General features: G+C 44.4%; 1 protein-coding gene across 1 annotated transcript in view; it reads left to right on the forward strand.

Annotated features, from left to right (window-relative positions):
* NIBAN1 (niban apoptosis regulator 1) overlaps positions 1 to 23271 on the forward strand; it is a 62048-nt gene that overhangs the window by 29134 nt on the left and 9643 nt on the right. The window contains exons 6-10 of the mRNA XM_031595512.2: positions 14573 to 14688; positions 19840 to 19944; positions 20034 to 20196; positions 22153 to 22340; positions 22542 to 22703. Of these exons, the coding sequence (XP_031451372.2) occupies positions 14573 to 14688; positions 19840 to 19944; positions 20034 to 20196; positions 22153 to 22340; positions 22542 to 22703 (734 nt within the window). The remainder of the gene's footprint in view (positions 1 to 14572; positions 14689 to 19839; positions 19945 to 20033; positions 20197 to 22152; positions 22341 to 22541; positions 22704 to 23271) is intronic.

Raw genomic sequence — 23271 nt, forward strand, 5'->3', positions numbered from 1 at the left:
ATGGGTCTGTTTTGCTTACAGCAGTTGCTCCCTGTGTTGTTTTTAGCCATCACTTTTGTCTCCTGGTCATCAGCTTCACCCTATTACCCTCAGACAGTTGTCTCACACTGTCCTCCCTGGATTCTTCTCAATTGCTGTCTCTTTTCTCATCTCCTCTGCCAACGATATCTCAAGTCCCATTTAAGACTGCATTCCCATGATGAAAACACACATTACTGTACTCTGAGGCAGTCCCCTGGATTGCTGAGTACTTTGCATGGTGCTTGGTGGTGGGTGATGGCAGCACTGCCTTTTCAGGACATGCAGGTCTCCCAGTCCCTGCATCAGCAGGTGCTGTATGCTCCCATGCCGTGCTCTGGACCACTTTTGCCAAGCTCATGCTGAAGCTGGAGAGCAAAAGCAAGCTTTTCCAGCACTGGCAGCCTTGTACAAACCAGGCAGAGCAACTCCAATGCAAATCTGTGTAGGTGTGGGGAAACTGAGGGCTAAAACGATGCGGTAAGCAAATACCAAACATGGAGACTATACAGACTATTTCAGGAGTAGGTTAGCATAGGTAGAGGCATCGGTCAGGAAGGAGCACACCTTCATCTGGCACTTCCGAATAGTTCAAGTCTGTGGTCTCAATAAATACTCCCTGCATAGTTGGCAGAGGAGCCCGCGTTCCCCTGACGTGCCCAAAGGCAAAGCCTGCCTCTGTGATTTATGGTTCTGATTAGCCTGATTTCAGATGTCATACAGAAAGTGCTCTGGACTTTGGGAAGCCACCCCTTTTTTCCTCACCAGGGTTTGGTAAGTAGATGGGGATATAATCAAGTTTTCCTGGCACTGTTAGTCTTCCATGACTTGAAGCCTGTTCGTGAGATTTGGGTTTTTCATTTCCCTCTTCTGGAGCAAGCGTAACAGGCTTGACAAAGCTTTTGGCAGCCTTATTTTTAATTTTTTTTAATTTTTTTTCCCTTAAAGTTCAGCGCATCACTCCAGGGGACAATTCTGAATTGGGAAAAGCTGGGACTCAATGACCTAACAGGTCTTTTCCATCTCCAGTGCCTCCAAGTCTGTGTTTTATTATATTTCATATGGCTCAGCTGCTGCCTCATTTATGCATCTGTTCCAGGATTTGTCCCTCAGCTTTTTTCTGTGGTGAAGTTGTTATCCAACCAAAGTGACACTGGAGTACCTTTAACAACACTCATCCTTCGTGTCACACTATTTCTTCTCAACAGACTGGGAGATAAAGACAGTTTGGATTAAGACCTACCGTTTCACTGGTAAACTTGGACAGCTTTCTCTGGCTAAGGAGATGGGACCCAGTATTTTCTTGATTTCTTGGACTCGTACCATCTGCTAGAAACCTAAGTGCTGTCAGTGGAAAAATGATCACTGACCTCAGTAACCCTGACTCTGTACTAGAAGCAAAAAATCCTCCCAGTTTGACTGTGGAATAGAACTTGGTGGGATGAGGAGCAGCGGCCAAGGCAACACTCTGCACTTCTCTCCCCTGCCAGATTTGGCAAGGGTAGGTGAAAGGCAGATGTAATGTCTGATCAGAAGGTGCCTTTCTGTCTTTTCTGTAAATTAGCACTAGGAGTTCTGGAAAGGAATGTATCACGCGGGATTTCAGCCAAAAATTCAGAGGAGTTTTCAGTTAGAATATTTCTCCCAGGAAGCAGAATCAAATGCTGCTTCGTTCTGAACACAAACCTGAAGTGAATCAGCGTGTGGTTTTGTCATGGGAGCTGCCCTGGGATTTCAGCCATAGACTCTTTTCTGAGTCTCTCTTTTTAAATAACTGGTCCGTCCTGTGTTTCTGGGTTTTCTGGTCAGAGCTCATGGTCAGAAGAATAATTACAAAAGCGGTTGGATTTAGTGATTGCTACTTGCAGGTATGAGTCAGATGTATGTGCTGTGGGTTTTTCCTTCCCCTTCAAATTTCCTGTTGTGTTCAGCTTTCTTTTATACTAATTGATAATGATTTGCAGTTCAGTGAGACAATGTTTTCATTCATTGTTGATGAATGAGTAGACGTTTTGCACCATTCTTGAGTACAACTCAGGTGAAATAAATTAAACAAGCTTTGAAACATCCCTAACCCAACCAAGACTGGATCAATCATGGTGCTGAAATTATTCTAGGCGAACAGGATGTGTACACAGAGATTCTGTTCATTAGCCTGATTCTGAAAGTTGATGGATAGATTAATCTCAGCACAGAAATCATCCAAGTTCCGTGATTCATCTGGGAAGCTCCCGTTCTGCTCTTCTGCAAAGAGCTTTCGTGATGCCTTAGGGTTTGCAGAGGAGGTCAGATGGTTTGGGGACTTTAAGCTGTGAGGCTGTGAGATTCAGGGCTCCTTGCTGAAAGCAGCAACGCCCAGGGAGCAACAGCAGGACCCTGTTGGGCTGAGGGGTGCAGAGGAACTCAGAGGAGGAGGCCCAGCTCATGGTCCCAGTGTGAAGCCTATCCAGGCTGCCATTGCCTGAGTGAGGACAGGACCTGCTGTGGGATGCAGGGGAAGAGCTCTTGGGGATTGTGTAAAGTGTATCACAGGGTGTCTTCCAGGAGGCTGGGAACATGTGAGATTTGTTACGGGATATTTAGGGGAAAGAGCAAAGGTGGGAAAAGGGAAAGGCCGTAGTGGGTTGAAGAGGAACAAGCATGGGATAGGTGAGGAAGAAGGAGACAGAAGTGAGAGTGAGGTGCAGACAGGAGGGTGGTGAGCCCAGCCAAACCCCACACCTGATATCACCTCGGTCTGTCCTGCCTTTTTACCAAGCTCCACTTGTAACACTTTTCCAGGGTAAGGCTGCTCTCTGTTGGGTGTGTGCTGGGGTCCCGAGTGCCAGGAGGTAGGGAAGGAGCCCCAACATCGTAGGCACCCTGCAGGTTTGAAGTGCCAGCTCCCAGCTGGACATGTGTGACAGGTACTGCAGTCCTGGGCCAGCAGCTGGTGAGCCCTGAGTGCTCTCCTGATGGAATTCCATCTGGTGTAAATGGCCATTAGCTTCACTCACCAGCAAACCTCAGTTCAGGGTATCTGTCAAGAAGGAGGGAAGGCGTAGGAGACAGTGACTATAGAGACCATAGAGCTGGGACTGGAACTGAAAGATCCGTTAGGTCTGAGCCAGCTGGTGAGGAGATGTGGGGGCTTAGAGCTCGTGCTGGGGGTCCAGAGGCCTAATCTGGTTGTCAGTGGGGTGGGTAGGGAAGGGTGCAGTGAGAGCTGCAGTTATTGGGGTACCAGACCTGGCAAACTTCACGTAAGCTGTGCTTACAATCAGTACCCTTTTTTGGCTGAGCTTAAGTCAAATGAGTTTTAAAACTTCATCATTTTTGTGTATGGCCCTTCTCTTAAAATTTTTCTTTACAATAAAGGCTAATAGGATATTTGCACAGCCAGTGCATCCTGCTCATTATCTCAGAATTGCTCCATCAAAAGCTTCCTTCCCTCCAAACTTTCCAGTCTTTACCAATACTTTTGTAATTGGAAGCATCATTGAGCTGCATTAAAGAACGTTGTGTGCAGCTCTGAAATGCCGTGATTTTTTTCTCACTGACTTTATTACCTAAGGCAGAGGATATGAAACGTTGTAAGGGGCATATTTGCTGATTTCAAAGCTTTTTGGTGGTTGGAAATGAAAGGGTGAGTTAAATTAGTTAAATGACTTGAATATGCATATAGAAAGATAATGTTCAGGGGAGGTCTCTAAATATAGAGCGTGGATCAGCCAAAGAAATGCTCATTGCTGATGAGGCTTCTTCTATGCCAGCAAATGCAGAGTCAATAGTCAAATGTGGTGTAGAGTAATAATATTTGGTGATGTCTCTTGCTAGAGATAATTCCACATGCAGAGAAGACACAGACCTCTGGCACAGTGCTACATGATTAAGCTTTCAGCTTTTGTTAGTCTGTTTCTTGTGTTGTAAAACACTTGCAGTGGGTTCCCAGGGTAGTCATAATGCCTTCATTGTTTCTGCAAAACTGAAAACTAAAAGCTTAAAATGGCAAATGTGCCAAGTCAAAAAATAACTGTCAGAAGATGCATGTGACTATACTATATATTCTCATATCATTTTCGTAACAACTTCCTGATAGAATGGACAACATGAAGTGCATTTTTCTGCCCATAGAACCTTTTTTTTTAACTTTCCGTCCCCAAGTTTTGCCTTAATTTATTCTTGGAGGAGCTGCTGACCTTTCACTGTTACTTTTAGAGCCCAAAGGAGCAGCATGAAGCTGTGATGCAGGAGTCAGGTTGGATGGAAGGAATGGATTCTGCCCCAGAGCGTGATGGGCATGGAACAGCCCCCCCAGGGCAGTGAGCACAGCCCCGAGCTGCCAGAGCTCATGGAGCCTCTGGACAACGCTTTCAGACATAGGATCTGAGGTTTGGGTGCTCCTGTGTGGAGCCAGGAATTGATTCAATGATCCTTGTGGGTCCCTTCTGACTCGGGATGTTCTGTGATTCCAGAGAGCCTGTTCTTCTCAAGCTTCTGTAGAGCTCAGACCTTCATCAGCATGAGATTTCATGTAATACTTAGTTTTAAAAGCTTTTAGGTTTTTAAAGAAGCTGTGCTTGAGTTGAAGTGTTGAAGCGGCTTCATTTTTAAATCCCTTTTCTTAACCTGCTGTTTCCAAATTAGATGTGAACTGTGGCATGCACATCATCTGTTTGCCATTATCTCCACGGTCCCTCCACTTCCACTCACAGTTTGGTCTTATTTTCATTCCCTCTCCATCCCCATTTTGTTTTTGGAAAGCAGAGAAGTGGTGAGAGCTGCACCCCTCCCATTTTAGGGGGCAGGTTGCTAGTGAGGTGCCCACCTCATCCCCAGCCATGAAGTGCTGTCAGTGCCAGAATAGCAGTAATGAGGGAAATGCTAAAAATATAGGTAGAATCTCCTTACTATCCTTCATTTTTCAGTCCATTTGCATGCCCTGTAAATCAGACAGAAGTTTCCCCTGAATGTTTCTTTCATTATTTTGTCACTTTATGAGGTCTCTTCCTTTCCCTCTATGAGGTTACCAGCTACTGAGTTTCACTTGGTATTTGCTGTTAAAAGGGAAGAAGCCCAACTGGTTGGTGCTGCGGTGCAGGGAAGTCTGTGTGATGAGAAGGAAAATACAACTAGCTAATTTGGGGAGATGCAGTTTCACTTCTTGTTTTTATATTCTTTCATCTGGTTTGATTTCACATCCGTATCTTGATAAACACCATCACGACACAGGAAGCTAAGGGACTTTCAAAACCGTATCCTGCAGTCTCCAATTAAGCCATAAATAAAAAGAAAAGAGAAAAAAATAGAGAAGTCCCATAAATAAACGTATTAGGCAAGGGATAAATACAAAATTTCCTTTTAATCTCACGGTGCACATTCTGGCACAGCTTGGCTACAATAGCAGAACTGAGACACCATCAGATTTTTTCCTCCATCTCTGCTGTTTTGGTTTGTCACTGGCTGGGCCCGCATTTCCTTTTTCAGCTCTAAATTTAGCTGACAGGTGTTTTTCTCATCATTATTTCTGTCGCTCCAGCACTACATGTACACAATGGTTTGCCAACTCGTGAGCTGTAATTCAGAGTAATTACTGAAGTGTTGATAAAGATTTGAGAAGGTGACATTAGATGCTCAAGCTGAAGATAAGGTCGGCTGTATCAGGAGAAATACTGTCCTCCTTGGCCACTTTCTTCTCTTTGCCATCCTTTCTGCATGCATCTCATTGTCCCTGAACCTGATGCTGGACTGCTCATCTTTATCCCTAAAAGCAACTGCCATGAGTCCAAATAGGGCTTGGAAGAGGTTTTTGAGTCTTCTTGTTGCAAATGGGATGGCTTTTCTCATCTGGAGAGGGCAGGTGAAGAAAAGGAGTTTGTTCTTCAGTTACCATTTTCAGGATTATCTCCTTCAGGTACTGTGCAGAAGGACCAAATAAAGTAGAACTGAGTAGGAAATTGCTTTGATAACCACAAATTATCAAAAACAATTTTTTTTTATGTTAAAGTACAGTAGCTTTTCTGCTCTGGGATGAAAGCTTCAAGACCTTTCTGAAGGTTTGTGTGATACTGGGCAAAAGTACAATGCAGGCAGTGTTTAGCACTTCTGTCCAACTCAGACCTGGAGCTTGCTTTTTGACTTGTTAATTCAATCACTTGATGGTTAACAGGGTGAAATCTCCTTTACTCCAGCTGAGTGGCTGAGGTGATGGTTGGTCTATTCTATGTCTCTCACTTGACCCAGAAGCCCAAATGCGGGTTCAAAACTGGGGTGTAAATGTTGGTGGAAGCATCAGCACCGTCACAACTTACGACACCACTTTGCAGTGAAAATCTCTGACAAGACCTGTGAGGTGCTAAAAAAAAAAACATGAAATGTTTTAGAACACAATTTAGAACTGGCTGTGTGATTTGCTTAAAATGAGACTATTTTTGCCTTATACGGGGTGTCTTCGGTCTGTGACATCAGTTCCTCCAGTCAGCATGGCTTTGGCTTTTCCAGTATGCCTCTCTTGCTTGTACCGTAGTTGGGCTTTTCAATCTGTGGGAGGTATATTCATTCTGAAATGCCAAGATGATTAACGTGTGTAAAATCTTAATTGAAGTGATGCTCTTGCCTACGTACATCACCTCCCACCGTGGTCTGATCTTTCATTTCTAACGTAGTACAAAGCAGGAGGTGGTGCAGAAGAGGCACTGGCTTGCACCCACCCCCTGAGCCTATTTTAGTAGCTGTGAAGAGACTCATTGGTGCAGGTGGAAGGCAGTATTTGGGCTGCAGCTTCAAAGGTCAGCGGTAGAAAAAATGATCATCTTTACCAGGGGTGGTTTGTAAAGCACTTGGGGATTATCAGAGATGGATGATGCTGTGGTTTAGGCTATAAAACCCCAGGGTGATGCTCCTGGCAGAGGGAGGTTCTGCTTTGAGCAGCTTTAATACAGGCAATGCGTGCTGCGAAGCAACCATCTGAAACTCTGGTGTAATGTTCTCTGAGGGAGTTTGTGCTGCAAAACTTTATTTGCTATAAATGCAGAGTATTATTGCAGGGTTGTATCCTGTTTGGAAATGACCTCATCTTGCTTCTGTTAGTGGTTAGCAGTTTTGTACCACATGATCTATGAATAATACACAGCACACAGCTCTCCGGAAAACATCAGAGCTGTGAGATTGATGCCTCTCAGATCCAAGCTGTTATACTTCACTTCCAACTCAATTTGGGTTAATAATATGACAGGATTCATTTTGTGAAACTAAACTGTGTGTTCTTTCATTCAGAGATATATCTCTGGGGTGCTGTAACTGCTTACCAGCTCAAGGCAGGCTGTCTTCCCATGAGGTGCAGTTCTCCAGTCCTCCTCATCTCCCCACGTTCAGGAAGGTGAATTCACTTGGATTTTCTCGGCCCTTGGGTGAAGTTCTCTGTGTCAGGACTCTTTTGTTTGGTTTTTAAGAGACAGAAATATTCAGGACCTCAGCTTTTGGAGATTATGGCCATTGCCTTCCTTAGCAATTTTCTGTAATACAAGCAGTAGCTCTTGAAATACCTAAGAACTCAGGTGACTTCTTTTTGCAGTCTGACAGGGAGATGATGGAATGGTTTTGCTCATCTGTGCATAACAACTTCTGGGCCAGGACTCTCCCTTGGCCTATTCTCTGTGTCGTATCCATCATTTTCCACGTGATGGTATCGCTCATGCACCACCTCGGAGAAAGTTACTCATCATTAACAGAAACTGGAAGAGCAACCAGCAATAACTGCTGCAGTTCTTAGCCAGAGCAACTGAATCCTAGGAGGGTATTCTCTGAAATAATAGAAAAAAAAAACACGCTACTGCAGGAAACCTGTGCTAGACAGATCATTCATAGAGGGGGAAATTGCTCTTTGGTGTGCTTGCTTATTTGTATTTGATAGGCATCCCCTAATAGTGGTGTAGGGAGGTTGGTGGAATGATTCTTTAACTGCAGGAACATCTCTGACTCCCCAGTGCTCTCCAGATGCATTCACCCATATCTGTCAGCAGTTGGCAGTGTGTAACAGCTTTCTTAAGAGTGCCACTACAAGAGCTGGCAGCATCCTGCTTACTGAGATGGCTGAGATACCACACTTCTGGAATATAATGGCCTTTTCTTTCTGCAGCCTCCCTCTGCTTTGGGATGGATATTTTCTATTTTCTTTTTTTTTACCAGCCTTTGTTTTCAAAAGGGCTATTTTTAAAAAGAAATTCAATTAGAAAAATCAAATAGATTGTTTTTATTATTATTAAAAAGCATGCTTAATGGAAAGCAGGGGAAACACGACAATGTAAATATGTTTGAAAGAAACAGATGCTGGGGTGAGAGGAGGATGGCTTGGAAGGGGAAGGGAACTGGGAGAAGTTCAAATTGCAAATCTTAGTACAAAATCTGTTTTGTTGAGGGTGATGTCCAGTAGAAACAAGAAGTGGTGGAAGCACCATCTTTTGAGACTGCTGAAAACAAAGGTAAAACACTGAAAATCCCAAATATTATTCAGCTTTGTCCACCTCCTACTGCTCTATTCGCAGCCTCCCAAGAAGCACAGCCCTTCACCAGCACTGTAGAGCCAGAGATTTTCCTTGTCCCAGGAAGATGCTACATAAGGGGATCAGCAAAAGAGAGCTACAGGGACACTGCCATCATCTAAGCCAGGTTTTCACCAAGTAGATGAGGGAGCAAGAATTTTACTATAAAATGAAACAAGGTTTCTAATTTAATTAATTAAATCAGTAAGGAAGTAGGGAAGAGCCAGGCAAGGCTGCCTTCTGACTGTATCACCATCATATGTAAATACTACTTGCTATAGGATTGCTTGCCATCAACTGTGGCATCATCCACAGTTACCTGCAGGAAGAATTCAGGACCCGTGTGGAAAATAGGACTGCAGAACCAACCTGTTCACAGCTCTCCAGCATAGGAGCATGCACAGATGTTGGTGCTGCAGGAGGCAGAGGGAGCAGGGTGGACTGCTTCTGAGTTTTGGAAGTCGAATGGTGGGCGGATTGTCAGGATCAGCATTTCTTTAATTAAAACCTGTGCTCTGTGAGCTCAGGCTTCTGGATTCCGTGTTAGCATTGGTTCATCTTCATCTTCTCGTGGCTTCAGCTATTTGTTAAATGTCAGCCAAAGACTTAGATTGCTCTCGGTGGCCTTAGCTAGCTTTGGTAAAGTACTTTGTCCACAGCCCATATACCCCTTTATTATTATTAACGACAAAAGTAATAAATCTAGTGTAACAAAATCCCATAAGGGAGAGGGATATTTACTGGATTGCAATTGGGGCACTCTGCTGGTTTTGAAGAATGGCATGCACGGTTTTTACACATCGTAAAATATCCTGACTGCAGCTCCTTGGCTCTGAGCAGCTCCACGCTGTAATGCTGCTGCTGCATCCAGAAATGAGCGAGGCCCAGTTTGCAGGAGGGATGCAGGAGGGAACTGCAAACTGTTGGTGTCTCAGCGGAGCAGATCACCCCATAAATCGTGGGAGGTGGAAAATTCTTGCTGTCTGGTTACCGCATCTGACCGCAGTCCCACCAGGAGCTGCAGAAACATTTTGCTGAGCTCCCCAAACACGGCCTTTGCCACGAGGCTGTATGAGAAGAACAGAAACGAGCCGTGCTGTTGCTTACATGAAGACTTTGCTTGTTGACTTTGCATTCGTGAAGGGAGTAAACACTAAGCTATCTGTCTTCAGACACCTATCCCTGTTCCTGTGGAGTCGTGACCATTGTACTCCTTCTTAATACTGCAGCAGTGAGCCCTATTCATAACAGTGGTTGCCCGGAGGGGTGCACAGGCTAAATTGGGTATTGAAAAGTGTTTTAACCTTCAGCATGGCAGGCTAGGGGATGTATTATTAAAGAGGCACCTCCCTTCAGTTGTAATTAGGGAAATTGCCATCTGAGTGATTAATCATCCGATGCAGCAGTGCGTGGTACATGCAGTTAAGGTGCTTGAATTGGAATGGTTGAACACAGATTTCCTATCATCCAGGTTTGCTGAAAATCCACACTTGTAGTACTAGGCAGCAAACCCTAAGGCACTCACTACTCCTGGTAACAGAGTCTGTTTCTAGAAGGTTTTGCACAGAAACTTTCTGTGTTTGATTAGGGTTGGACTGGCCAGTCTATGATGCCCAGAGAAGGCTGAGAACAGCAGGGCAGCTAGTCCATGCTGCTGCCTTTGGGCACACGTGTGGGAGCCTGGGGCTGAAGGTGGCCTATTTCTGCTGTCTGACCAGGCATCTGGTGGGTGACACTAAGGAGCTGTAGTGGATAACATGAGGAACCACATTAAGTGACAGAATTCTGACGGTGACCAAAACATTGGATGTGACCGAAATTAGGCATGGGACCTTCTGTGTTATGGATCTGGCACCAGGACTTAATCGGTGCCCACTGCACTCTTAGTGGGTGTTGAAGAGCCTGGTCCTCTGTGCATCATTTCGATCAGCGAAGGTTTAAGATTTATTTTTGGAGGGACATTGCTGTGAGGAGGCTCGTGCCTACAGAAAGCTTTCTGCAGCACTGAAAGCACTGTGCCTTCATGAGAGAAGTGAGGGGGGGAGATGTAGAAAGTCACGGTGTTTCCAATTGTCCTTTCTTCTTTTCAATACGAGCTGTGCAGCAGTTACTCTGTGAATGAACTGCTTCTATGTTATGTTTATAAAAGGAATGCATTGTTAGCAGTATCTTATCTGCGTTTGTTATTTGAATTAGGCTGCGTGCTGGGGTATGAGAAATAGAGTCTCTGTGTGGCTTTTCTTATTTCGAAATAAAAGAGACCAAACAGAATTTTGTTTTGCTCTCCTCGAACAAGCAGATGTTCTATCCATTAGCAGCTGGAGAATCTGCTCGGGGAACTTTCCAAGTGCAGAGGAGCCTGCATTAAGCACGTAGCATCAGTCTGGGTGCCCGTAAAGTCTCACAGGCATTACGCTGGCGGACATTCAGTAAACTTTACAGCTTGCAATGTTGTTGAAGATTTATTTGCTAACTGCTTCTTGTCCAGTGACAATTAAATCTTTCTGTGCCTGGCTCTTCCCTTCATAAAGAGATAGAGCTTGAAGGTGGGGCTAGAAGCCTATATGTGTGCATACAGGCTACCCAAAAGGAAAGGACATTTTTCTGCTTTGAGGAGGGCAGCAGCTGGCCCAGGCAGAGGAAAATAAGGTACATCACACATGCAGAGCAGGTGTTTCCAGCTCTCTGTGGTTGTAAAAGCCGTGTATATGACACAAGCAGGAAAGTAGACTGAGATAGTACAGTGATTACTGCACAGAAAGAAGAGTGATCTGTGTTAAGGTGTACCTTTACGTATAGAATTGTAGAATCATAGAATGGCCTGGGTTGAAAAGGACCACAGTGATCATCTAATTTCAACCCCCTGCTATGTGCAGGGTCACCAACCAGCAGACCAGGCTGCCCAGAGCCACATCCAGCCTGGCCTTGAATGCCTGCAGGGATGGGGCATCCACAGCCTCCTTGGGCAGCCTGTTCCATTGTGTCACCAGAACACATAATGCAGTGCTGCAACCCAGGTTAGCTTCAAAGAAACCTGGAACCAGAGGTAATAAGACACTGCCCCAGCACACAACCCCCACACATCGTGTGAGTGTTGGAGGAGGACCCACAGCCTCTGCTGCACTGAACTCCCTGACATGCTCCGGGTTCTACAGCAGTGGGTGCAGATCCATGGCTTGCGATAGGCACCAGCCGCATCAGGGGAAGCCCCAGAGGGAAGCACACATTGGCCTTTCTGCAGATGAACAATCATTCCTGAACAATAGGGGTTTGCCACCTGCCCTGCTTGCAGCTGCAGTTTCTGCTTCCATCTCCCACGCACCATCCTCTCTCTTGCACGAAAGCAGGGCTACCCGACAGTTCACTCACTGTTTGCCTTGCTTTGCCCTGCTAGAATGCAGCTGGCTGCCAGTCTGCCCACAGCCTTCTAGCCTTTCCATAAACTGCTAGTTGTCTTACCCTGTTTCTTCCCTGCTGAAATCCTGCAGGATGTGCTCTGCAGCTCCTTTCAGCTTGGGTACAATTCCCTTTTCTCAAGACATTTTCCATTAATGTGCCTCTTGTGTCCATTGCCAACAGCTTCTGCGCAGGCCAGCTCTTGGATGGATCTGCTTGCTCAGTGTGTTATCTCTGATGCAATCCTTTCCTCCTATGGAAAGTGACAAAAATTGCTTACATTAAAGCAATGACAGTAGGCCTTGAAAGGATAAAGCTGCCTTTCTACTTTGAGCTGTATTTGCAGTAAGACTACCATAACTGTGGTATTCTCTTGTGCTTACTGACATGGGAAAGAATGTGTGATTTGGGATTTTATGCTACTTACAGCCTGACACCATTCCCATGAACTATACAGATGAATTGCTCTTGTTTTTTTAACACCTTCCTCCCACTTTTCTGTGGGTCGGGAACAGTGAGAACAGAGCACTCCCTTGAGCATGGAGTTTAAAACTCCATGATCTGAGAGCAGAGACTTGTCAGCGCTGGCAAATCGTCACCTTGGCAGGTCCGAGACGCAGCCCTTTGGATGCTCTGCTGTCCCTTTTGGTTAGGAGGGAGCACAGCTGTGGAGAAACAAAACATGTGAGTCACAATGGGAGGGCTGAAGAGCTGCACTCTCCCTTCCTCCAGCTAAGCCTGGTCTAAACATTCAGAGTTTGCTTTCAGGAGGACAAAAGCTTTCATCTGCAGCACTCCACCAATTTTGCAGGTGGAGTACTCCATTCTTTTGTCCAAGCTGCCATCAGAGGATCTTCTCTTGGCAGCGAGCACCCTGACTGTACAACTCTTAAACTGGTATTTTTGCATCCTGGTTTATGAATTGCTATTATAAATGCTATAAATCGGGGAGGTAGCACTGAAAAAGTGATTGGGCTTTTATGTGCCTGTTGTTCTCTTGCTTGATCATTGTGTGGTGTTGAAGAAATCGTTTGATCTCTCAGAACCTCTGAGTATTTGCAAAACAGAGGTGGTGCCTACCAGCTGGTAAAGTGCAGGGAGGAGATGGAAGGGGAGTCACAATAGTGTTAATCTTCCACGTTCGCTGTAATTTGTATAATCCCTCTATTGCTCTTGGTGTGCGTGCAAGCCTCCTGTGAAGCTTTTGTCTTTAGAAACTTTCCCGAACACATCAAATGCATGACTTTCTTGTCAGGCAAGGCTTGAGAATTTAATCTCTGACTTTGCATAACAATTACTTATACATACCAGTATCTTCAAAAAGCAGCATACTTACCTTTGATAGAATTAACATTGTTCTTCCCTCCTTTCTTCCTAGCACGCACACAATAGAGCTTCAGCTGATCAGTGCTGCAACTTGTTAACCTTGTAGAGGAGACAATAAATTGTCATGGCTTTGTTGTTCCCCTACAATAATAATCCTCACAGTAATCCTGAAGCTGTGACTCAGCATGGGCAGCACTTGGATTCCTGAACTATTTCAGCTGTGGTTTTTCAGCCTGCAGTCCTTCCTTAGGCTTGCCAAGCAGCCTCGTTGCTTTAGAGAGCTTCTCTACCTTCTGAGGCAGAGGGATTTCTCCCCAGATCACGACAAACTCGTTTTGCTTCATGACAGCTGTTACAGCTTTACTTAGGTGTGTTTTTGCATGCTGTCATGTGAAGGAGACTGTTGACTGCAAATAGCTCAAAATTCTTGCAGTATGGAAAGAAGAAGTTGCCAGAGACAGAATTTCCATCTCATGGCTGGCTCCCTGGTGTTTTTAAGAACAAACTAGCCTAGCCACTTGTTCGCAGGTGTTTCTGTGCTGCAGGCTCCTCTGTACAACACGGTGTCTGCAGTCTATCATTGCAGGCTGGGGACAAGCTACCATCTAGCAGTAGCAGCCACAGACAGCAGCAGGTAATCCAGAGCTGGAGTTAAACGTGCCTGAAATGTTGGGGAAAAGTGCAACAGTTTTGTTGGAAATTTCGTAATTGGCATGAGCAAAGAACTTCCTTTGTCCCATTGTTATTTCTCATGAAAAAATCTCCTACTTCATTTGTTTTGCTGTGGAATAGAAGAGCACTGGGGAGTGGTAAGTCAGAGTTCAGCAATTCCTCAAGGGCCCACATGGTGCCACAGTGTGCTGTCACTGAGATAATTATCAGTACCTTACATTCTTAATTGTTACCTTAAATGAAAGAAGCAGAAACCCCCAAATCCTGGCCCTGCTACCTGCTGTCACCGTTTGCCCCTATGCCATCTTATCTCACTCATAGGTATAAAGGGATGAGCTTTCAGATGTTAGTGACTGCCTTGTCAGAGTCTACCACAGACAGAGCTCCCTATAAAGTGGTTATCTTTTACTCTGTTTTGCTCTAGCTGTTAATAGCGATGGTTTAATTTAACATTTTAGATGAGACAGTTTGTATCTGGCAACATTATGCTTCTGAGTCTTCATGGAAACTCAGAGGTCTTCAAGCACTTGGGCTGAGTAAATGATTGGAAAATATTTCTCTGGTATGTGCATGGGACAAGAAAGTGGATTTTAAAAGGTGTTTGTTTTCATTAAAGGCTATTTGTGTTACCTTTTCTTCAGATTTTCTCAAGCAGACCACATATGAAGTCGAGGCGTTCTTAGAAGCCATTCAGTTCTTCCGACAGGAGAAGGGCCACTACGGGACATGGGAAATGATAACTGGCAATGAAAAAGAGGTAAACCAATACCTTCCTGACGTGGGGGGCTTTGGCTGCAGCAGCTATGAGAATAGAGGCGGTTGTAAAGCTTCCTGGGGAACAAAAGTATTTAAAAATGAAATGCTAAACTGCATGCTTGCTGTGTGCTGCATCGGGCCGTGCTCTATCCTTCTGCCTTTTCTGCTCTTCTGCAGATAAGAAATGTATTTTCTTCTGTTGCAATTGCCTTCATAACTAAGCACTTTCCAGTTCCTTGTGGTCTGATGCCTCCCAGTGCCATCAGAGGAGATAAGACTTTATGAAGAAGGGCAGCCCTGTGTGTATTTTGAAGAATCTCTTCATTTTGCTTTTCCCTATTCTTTGCAAATGGAACTTCAGTCCTGAGCAGATAGGCTGGTAGACCTGCTGCACGCGTGCCAGCCTTCTGAAACATTGCACAGGAACAATTACACTCAGAATGCCAAAGATTGGTGAACTTCAGAATGATATGCTGAGCTCAGGATTGAGGTCTGTATTTGGGCACCTGTGTGAGCAGATGGAGCACTGATGGTAGCTGAAGTAACTCTGCCGATCCCTCTAACATCATCCCAAACTTATATGTGACAGACATTATTTGGGCCCTGGTTTATATGTTTTTTTCCAAAGCACTCAGCAGCAAATATTTACTTTAGTACCAGCTGCTGGGTGTTTTCCTCAGTGAAATATGGAGTATTTCCTTTTGGAAAGATGGCAAAAATCTGACAGAGCTTTCAGGGCACAGGGTTTTGTTTTGAGAATTCAAATTATGGGGTATACCTTGGAAATGCTGAAAAATGTGGAAAATGAAGAAGAATCTATAAGCAGTGTCTTTCCCAGTGCCACCACACTGGGGGTCAGTTTCTGCTAACATCTGACAATAAATACCATAATGGAAGGAGTTTCATCGTTCCAGTGGAGGGACTGAGAGTTTTTCTCTTCTCCCTCCCCCCTCACATTATGGAACTGTTCTAGCAGTGGTTTCATTTTATGTTTTATTTTGCCTACTGCTTGCCAACTCTTTATTCATAACGCATATAGCTCAAGAGGACCATAATCAGATGACATCCAGACTAGTTATGCTATTATCCTCTTAGCAATATTTCATTCTGTAAATAGAGTGTGTTCTCATGCTTGTTTCGACCGAGTAGAAGAATTGTTTTAGGCAAATGTCCAAGCTAAGTGAATGGTTTGGAGCAAGCAGGCTACAATTTGTTGCTGTAAAAATTTCTGCAGAATGCCAATAAATACATTTACTGACATTGGTTTATAATGGCAGGCTCTCCACAGGATGTGCTGAAGCAGTCATTAGCTCATGCAGCTCTGCCTAGGTACTGCAGCGTGGATTTAGCAAAACAATTAGCCAGGAACTCAGCTGCCAGAGTGCTGGGGAGTTGCAAAAGAAGTTTCTTTCCCTGATTTTGTTTTTCTTCTTTTTCTTTTTTAATATTTTGTTATTAACAGAGGATATGTTGAATTGCTGATGGTATTTCTGTAGGTGAGTGCTGAAAGAGAAGATCAAAACAACAAAGGTTTTGGCAATACACATTATAGGCAATGGAACAGCCACACAGTGAGAGCACTGCAACACCATGATGTTGTTCATCAGCGTAACTCCATTGATCAATACTACATGAATGTAGAATAACTTACCTGTAAATCAAGGGATTAAAAAACCTAACCCCCCTTTTTTGTTTTTTTGTTTTTGTTTTTTTTTTTAATTTCTCCATTTGATGGTGCTCCAGTTTGGGTTGTTTGTGAGATTTCTCTTAAGCAACTTATCCATTTAGGACCTCGGTTATTCCAGTGGTTTTGACAGCGGTTTGAGTCAGCGTAGCTGAATCCACAGGGTGCTGCAGCATAATCTGTGAGTGCTTCAGCTGCATGAAACAACACTAGGGTGTTGCAAATGATAGAAACATTGTACTAATATGCATTATATTAGTAGGTAGGATATTGGGTATTAAGTTTTAAAAGGGATTGCTTTATGCCCAGGAGACACTTACGTTAAGGTCTGTGGCATTCAGGCAAAGCCCTTCTTACTCCTGCTGTCTAATTTTCTGTCATTTCCCAGTCATGTTCCCAGTGCATCATCGGATTGTTGATAGCAGGAAAGGAGGAGCACACCTCCATAAAGGGAGCCTTTCTTGCACTTACAGAGCCTTTTATTAAGGGTAACAGCTGGAGGAAGCAGTGCTGCTTGCTGACTTCAGTATCAGCTATGGCTAAAACCCACTCGAGAGGCTGTAATGGGAGGTTGAATGTCAATAAACACTGGCACTGTATGCATGATGAAAATATAACATTGCACAGTGCTTTTGCATTCTCTGTCAGTTCAGCTGACAGTGGCTGGGTGCATCGGGACAGTGATCCTTTGAGGACTGTGCTGGACATCATCAAAGCTAGAAGAAGTGGCTTCAAATATGCATTAATTTAGCATAACCCTATTCCAGTATCACTGGAATGGAAGGAGGACAACACAGTTTGTGAGGCTTTATTGACACTGTTGAGAAAACCAGTAATTCTTCACCCAGATAAAGAGAGGAGTATACAGAACCTGAAGATATATTTTGTTTGTTTGTTTTTTATGGAGCTCCTATGCCTCTCGTTGATTTACAGGATATCCACCACACCTCAAAGCTTTCAGGATGCTGTGAGCAACCTTATATGTGCTGTACAGTCAGGACAAATGAAGAGCCTTGATGAAAGGTTTATGTGCCATTCTGTATAGCATATGCACAGTAGTATTGCCTCTGTCATCATAAGTTAGCAGCTGTGCCTCTGTAACTGTGGGCCAGTACAAATGTATACTGGGGCAAGATGTATGAGCAGAAAATGAACACATCCAGAAGAAAAAACAGATTTTCCTCCCTCTTTTGAATTATAAGTAGTGACAGAGCGAAATGAGAGACTGAAGTCAAAATCAAGACACTTTGTGTAGAGAAAGTTAAGAATCCAGCATGTCTCCAGCACTGGTAGCTGCCTCTATGGGAGACATGTCCAGAGACGAGATCAGCAAGAAATAGAAATAGGGCTGATCCTGTAATGAATTTCTTCCTCTGCAGCCCCAGTGGATTGTCTTGTTGGCCACGATAGGAAAATGCAGGAGGAGAAAAGGTTTTGCAGCTTTCTCAAGTCGTAGATACAACATTCGCAAATGAAAATATGGGGAGGACAGTTTTAAACTCTCAAAAAAGATTTGTGCCTGTGACTGTGGCCAGCTTGGTCATCCATATGGGATGAGCAAGAAAGGATTTGTCATTTGGACCTAGGAAGAGGAGGTGCAAAACCTGATGGAAGTGCGGCGGAAATGATTCGGGAGAAAGCTTGGTGAGAGAGAGCTTCTGAAATAGGGGATGGGTGTGAAGCCAGGAAACTGCCTTGCACTGCTTGATTATTTCTGCATCAGGGAAGGAAGACCTTCCCCTGTGCAAAGGCAGGGGAGGCTATCAAGAGATCTGCTGGGCCAGAAATAAGTTAAAAGGGGCTCTCTGGAGGTTATCTGGCCAGTCCCCTGCTCAGAATAGTTGTGCAGTTAAGCTCAGAAGGTAGCCAAGGCTGGAGATGGCACTTCTTCCCATGTCCACCCTCACGTGTTGCAAAATTTTTCTTAACAAAGCCTTGTTGTTGCATGTAGCTGTCATCTTCACCCTTTCCCTGAGCACCTCCCAGAAAAGTCTGCCTCTGCCCAACACCCTTCCATATGTAGCAGTGAACAGATGCAGACAGATGGAGAGTTTGTTGACCACCAAGATGTCCTCTTTTGCAAATCTGCTTTCATTTGTTACCAGCCTGTATGCTACCTGCGGTTGTTCCATCCCAGATGCTGGACTGTGACTTTGGTTTTGCTGAACGTCGTGAGGTTTCTGTCCGCTCTCTTTTTTTTTTTAGCTTGTCAGGATCCCTCTGAACTGCAGCCTTGCCCACCACCATATTGACTGCTCCCCCTGCACTGGGAGCATTTGTATTCTGGGCTGATATCTTTTCTTTCCGATTGGAACCGGCTGCAAGCCCAAGTTTCAGCTTAGTTGCTGAGCTCAGAATGAGTGATGCACCTCCTCTGAAACCACTGAGCCCTGCTGCAGGCTGGAAAAGTTAGAAGTTTAATGACTTTTCATTACTCTTTGCTGTATTGAAAAGTCATTAAACTTCTAACTTCTGTTACTGACAGGGGAAAGTACTCAGTGTCAATTTAGAAAAATACAGCAATGAAAAATAGACAATATGCTTAAATTATAAAAAGCGACTGGAGCAATGATAACTTTTCCTTAGTTTTTCCACGTGCAAATACACTTGGAAGGGGACTTTATATAAAAAGTTTGACAAAATGAAAATTTTCCTGTATTTATACCAGCATAGTTGTTTTACTGACAAAAGTAATTGCTTGAAAAGTTCTTCACAAACTCCAGCAGCTATTCTTTATATCCCTTTTGCCTCAGGATTAGCCTGGAGCTAATGAACCTTTGGATTGTGTTATACTTTTTGGGGAACAGAAAAATCAGAGTAGAATTATTTGATCTATCCCAATTTCTGGATTATATTTCTGTCCCGTATTTTGGTTTTCCTTTGATCTCTTGTTTGTGTGAACTGTGAAATCGGTGCTTACAAGGAACAGTCCTAGAGAACCACAGAGGTACCTCCACATGTTGCTTTTCGGATCAATTAATGTTCCTGGTAGAAGCATCCTTTGGCTGCTGAGTCTTTAGAACTATTTCTCCTTGATTAATAAGGCATCTGAGAGGGTGTGAGTGGCCCAGAGCAAGGTCAGCTAGGGGAAGCAGCAGTGTGACAGTTTTTCACGTGTTTTTGGTCCAGTTGCTCAGTTCATATCAATCATTCTGGCTCCTTTGGTTTACACACCAATTTTATAATAGCATGCAGTACATTTGAGTGGTCATCTTAGTTCAGTGTCTTAGTTCATCCTTTATCAGTAGTTGCATAGTCTTTCAAAGCTTTTCAGAGAAAAAAATCTTCATATGAAATTCAAAGAACTTCTCCCAGTCATACCTGATATGTGTTAAATATGGTCCTCCTGGCAACATGGGACAGCTGAGCTGTTCTATGTCTGTATTTACACATCATTCTCTGATGGGAGTGCTCAGTTTTTAGGTGAAAAACAGTGCGTGAACAGGTCATTTTAATCTCTTAATGTAGATCTTGAGCAACCTTGTGATGGAGGAGCTCCTTCCCAACCTTCAGACAATGATCCTGCCTAAAATGAAAGGAAAGAGGAATGACAGGAAGCGGGCCTGGTTTGGTGTAAGTATGGGTATTTCCAGACTAGTCAGTTCTCATACTAATTGTCTGTATGTGCCAATTCTGACCTTCACTTACTTGTTTGAATTCAGTTTGTAGAAGAAGCTTATGGCTTAGTCCAGCAGCAGGTTGCAGAAGGATTGAGTACCTTGAAAGAAGAGTGCAGAGATTTTGCAAAAACTCTTGAAGGCACCATTCGCTCCGACATGGATCAGATTCTGAACTCCAAGAACTTCTTAGCTGGAAAAATCAAAGGTTAGTAGGGGAACAAACATGTCGGGGAGCAATTCTTTAGTGACAATTTTGTCGGCTGCTGAAGCACGCTTAAACCAGAGGGCTTCTTAACATGATTTTAAAGTAATGTGAAAAAGATATATAATTTGCTATGAGTATAGAAAGGAGTGCAAAAAGTAGGCAGGCATCAGTTGATGTTGCTTAAGATAGTAGAATCATAGAATCACAAGGTTGGAAACGACCTATAAGATCATCTAGTCCAACCGTCTTCACACTGCCACTGCTACCACAAGCTACTAAACCAGATCTCGCAGCTCCTCGTCCAGACGCCTCTTGAACACTGCCAGAGATGGCAACTCCACCACCTCCCTTGGCAGCCATTCCAGTGCCTGACCACTCTGAGAGAAAAAGTTCTTCCTTAAGTCTAACCTAAACCTCTTCTGGTACAACTTGTGGCCATTTCCTCAGGTCCTGTTGCCTGGGAGAAGAGGCCAAACCCCTCTTCACCACAGCCTCCCTTCAGGAAGGGTGCGATGAGGTCTCCCCTGAGCCTCCTCTTCTCCAGACTAAACAATCCCAGCTCCCTCAGCCATTCCTCATAGGACTTGTGCTCCAGACCCCTCACCAGTTTCGTTGCCCTTCTCTGGACACGCTCCAGGGCCTCAATGTCTTTCCTGTAGTGAGAGGCCCAAAACTGAACACAGCACTCGAGGTGCGGCCTCACCAGTGCTGAGTACAGGGGATGATCACCTCCCTGCTCCTGCTGGCCACACTATTTCTAATGCAGGCCAGGATGTCATTGGCCCTCTTGGCCACCTGGGCACACTGTCGGCTCATGTTCAGCCGAGCATCAACCAACACCCCCAGGTCCCTTTCCTCTTCACAATCATCCAACCACTCATCCCCAAGCCTGTAGCGCTGCATGGGGTTGTTGTGGCCAAAATTCAGGACCCGGCACTTGGCTTTGTTGAACCTCATCCCACTCGCCCTAGCCCAGCGGTCCAGCTTATCTAAGTCCCTCTGAAGGGCCTCCCTACCCTCAGGCAGATCAACACCACCTCCCAACTTGGTGTCATCTGCAAACTTACTGAGGGTACACTCAATCCCCTCGTCTAGGTCATCAATAAAGATATTAAACAAGATAGGCCCCAGTACCGACCCCTGGGGGACACCACTTGAAACAGGTCGCCAGCTGGACTTCACTCCATTAACCACCACCCTCCAGCCAGTTTCTTACCCAAAGGAGAGTGTACCTGTCCAGGCCATGGGCAGCCAGTTTCCCCAGAAGAAGCCTGTGAGAGACCATGTCAAAGGCTTTGGTGAAGTCCAGGTAGACTACATCAACAGCCTTTCCCTCATCTACCAGTCTGGTCACCCCGTCGTAGAAGGAGATGAGGTTGGTCAAGCACGACCTGCCTTTCATGAACCCGTGCTGGCTGGGCCTGATCCCCTGGACACAACTCACATGCCGTGCGATCTCCCCCAAAATTATTTGCTCCATTACTTTCCCCGGTACCGAGGTCAGGCTGACAGGCCTATAGTTCCCTGGTTCCTCCTTATGGCGTAAATAAATAGATGATAATTTCAGAGCTGCTTTAATAAAACTCGGGATGTTATGTTGGTATTTACACGTAACAGCCTAGGATGCCAAGGTCAGTTAAATCGTTATAGAGGCAGCATGGCCATGCCTTGTGCAGACCTCTGAGCATTAATCAGTACTTGGAGCTTCCCCTTCCTCATCTTTCAGTGCCCCCAACCCGCTACTTTGATTAGGTGGGGCATAAGAAAAGATGTTTCACTGTCACTCAGTAAATTCTTAACTCTCATCACCATTGTCACCACCAAAGAGGTGTAACTTCATGGAAAAATACAGAGGCATTTAATCCGTTGTGAAGCAGATCGGTTCAGATTACTCTTTTCACCGTGTATCTTAGTGGCTTAAGTTATGTCCATTATGTGTATTGTTTTACACTCCAGCCACTGTTTCTGAGCCTGCCCAGAAGTGCTGCGCAGAAAATATCCAGCCCTTCCTCACATCCATTTTGGAGGAGCTCATGGGTCCTGTGAGTTCTGGGTTCACTGAAGTTCGCTCTCTTTTTGATAAAGAAGTTAATGAGATCATCCAGAACTTCCAGAAGACGAATGATATCGCAAAGCTAAAGGAGGTAAGACAAAAATGCAACTGGAGCCCTTCACACGAGCACAAGGATTTTCTATCTAGAACTTGACTATCAGCAGAAGTTGCTTCTCCAGATGGGAGTACATTACTGCTTGGTTTCGTGGTGTAGAAAACCTTACATTCTCTAATAAAAATTGGGTTCGCGTTGCTTTTTTAAAAACACTGTTCTTCCTCCACTGGAATACAGGATGTGGATCAGCTTATGAACCTACCATTCAATTCTGTGAAGATGGAGCCCAGCTATGTGAAAGTGAATCTCCTCCAGGAGCTCCTTCATGACCTCAAGAGTCGCTTCAAGGTGTATCACGTTGACTTTGTGGTTCAGAGGACACAGAACTTCATGCAAGAGGTACTCTAAAAACCAGTTCTTCCTCCTGAGAGAACAGGTTAGATTTGTCCTTGTAAGCTGCTTCAAAGTAATCTTCATAAAGAGCTGTGCAAGAGGCTCAGAATATACATCAGTCAAAGTGCAGATAACAAAACCTAAGAAAATCACAGCTAGAAGCTCATTTTCATGCTTATTTAATAGGATTGCGTGAGTGTGAGTCTTAAAGTAAGACACAACAAGTTTGGATGGATCATCTCTTCCCATGAACCTTCACATTCTGAATTCTCAGCGTCTCTGCACCCCAGAAAGTTGTGTATATGGCTGATTCCTATTCCCCAGGGCTGATCTTTCAGGAAGGGTCCTAAATATTTTTTACCAAAATAGAATGTCTCCTCTTTCATAGTTTATTTTCTCATCAATATGAAATAAGGTAATTAATGTCAAAAATTGCCAATTGCTTTGATATTTCATGGGTATGGGTTTAAGGGACTGTGTCATTTGAGATGAAAAAGGAATGCCTCCTCTTTTTCCTCTCAAATGAATGCATTGGTATGGGCTTTACTCTTATGTGTCCTGGATAATTGGCTGG

The sequence above is a fragment of the Phasianus colchicus genome, chromosome 9 (genome assembly GCF_987193195.1).
Source record: "Phasianus colchicus chromosome 9, bPhaCol1.hap1.1, whole genome shotgun sequence".
In the NCBI taxonomy this organism is placed as follows: domain Eukaryota; kingdom Metazoa; phylum Chordata; class Aves; order Galliformes; family Phasianidae; genus Phasianus; species Phasianus colchicus.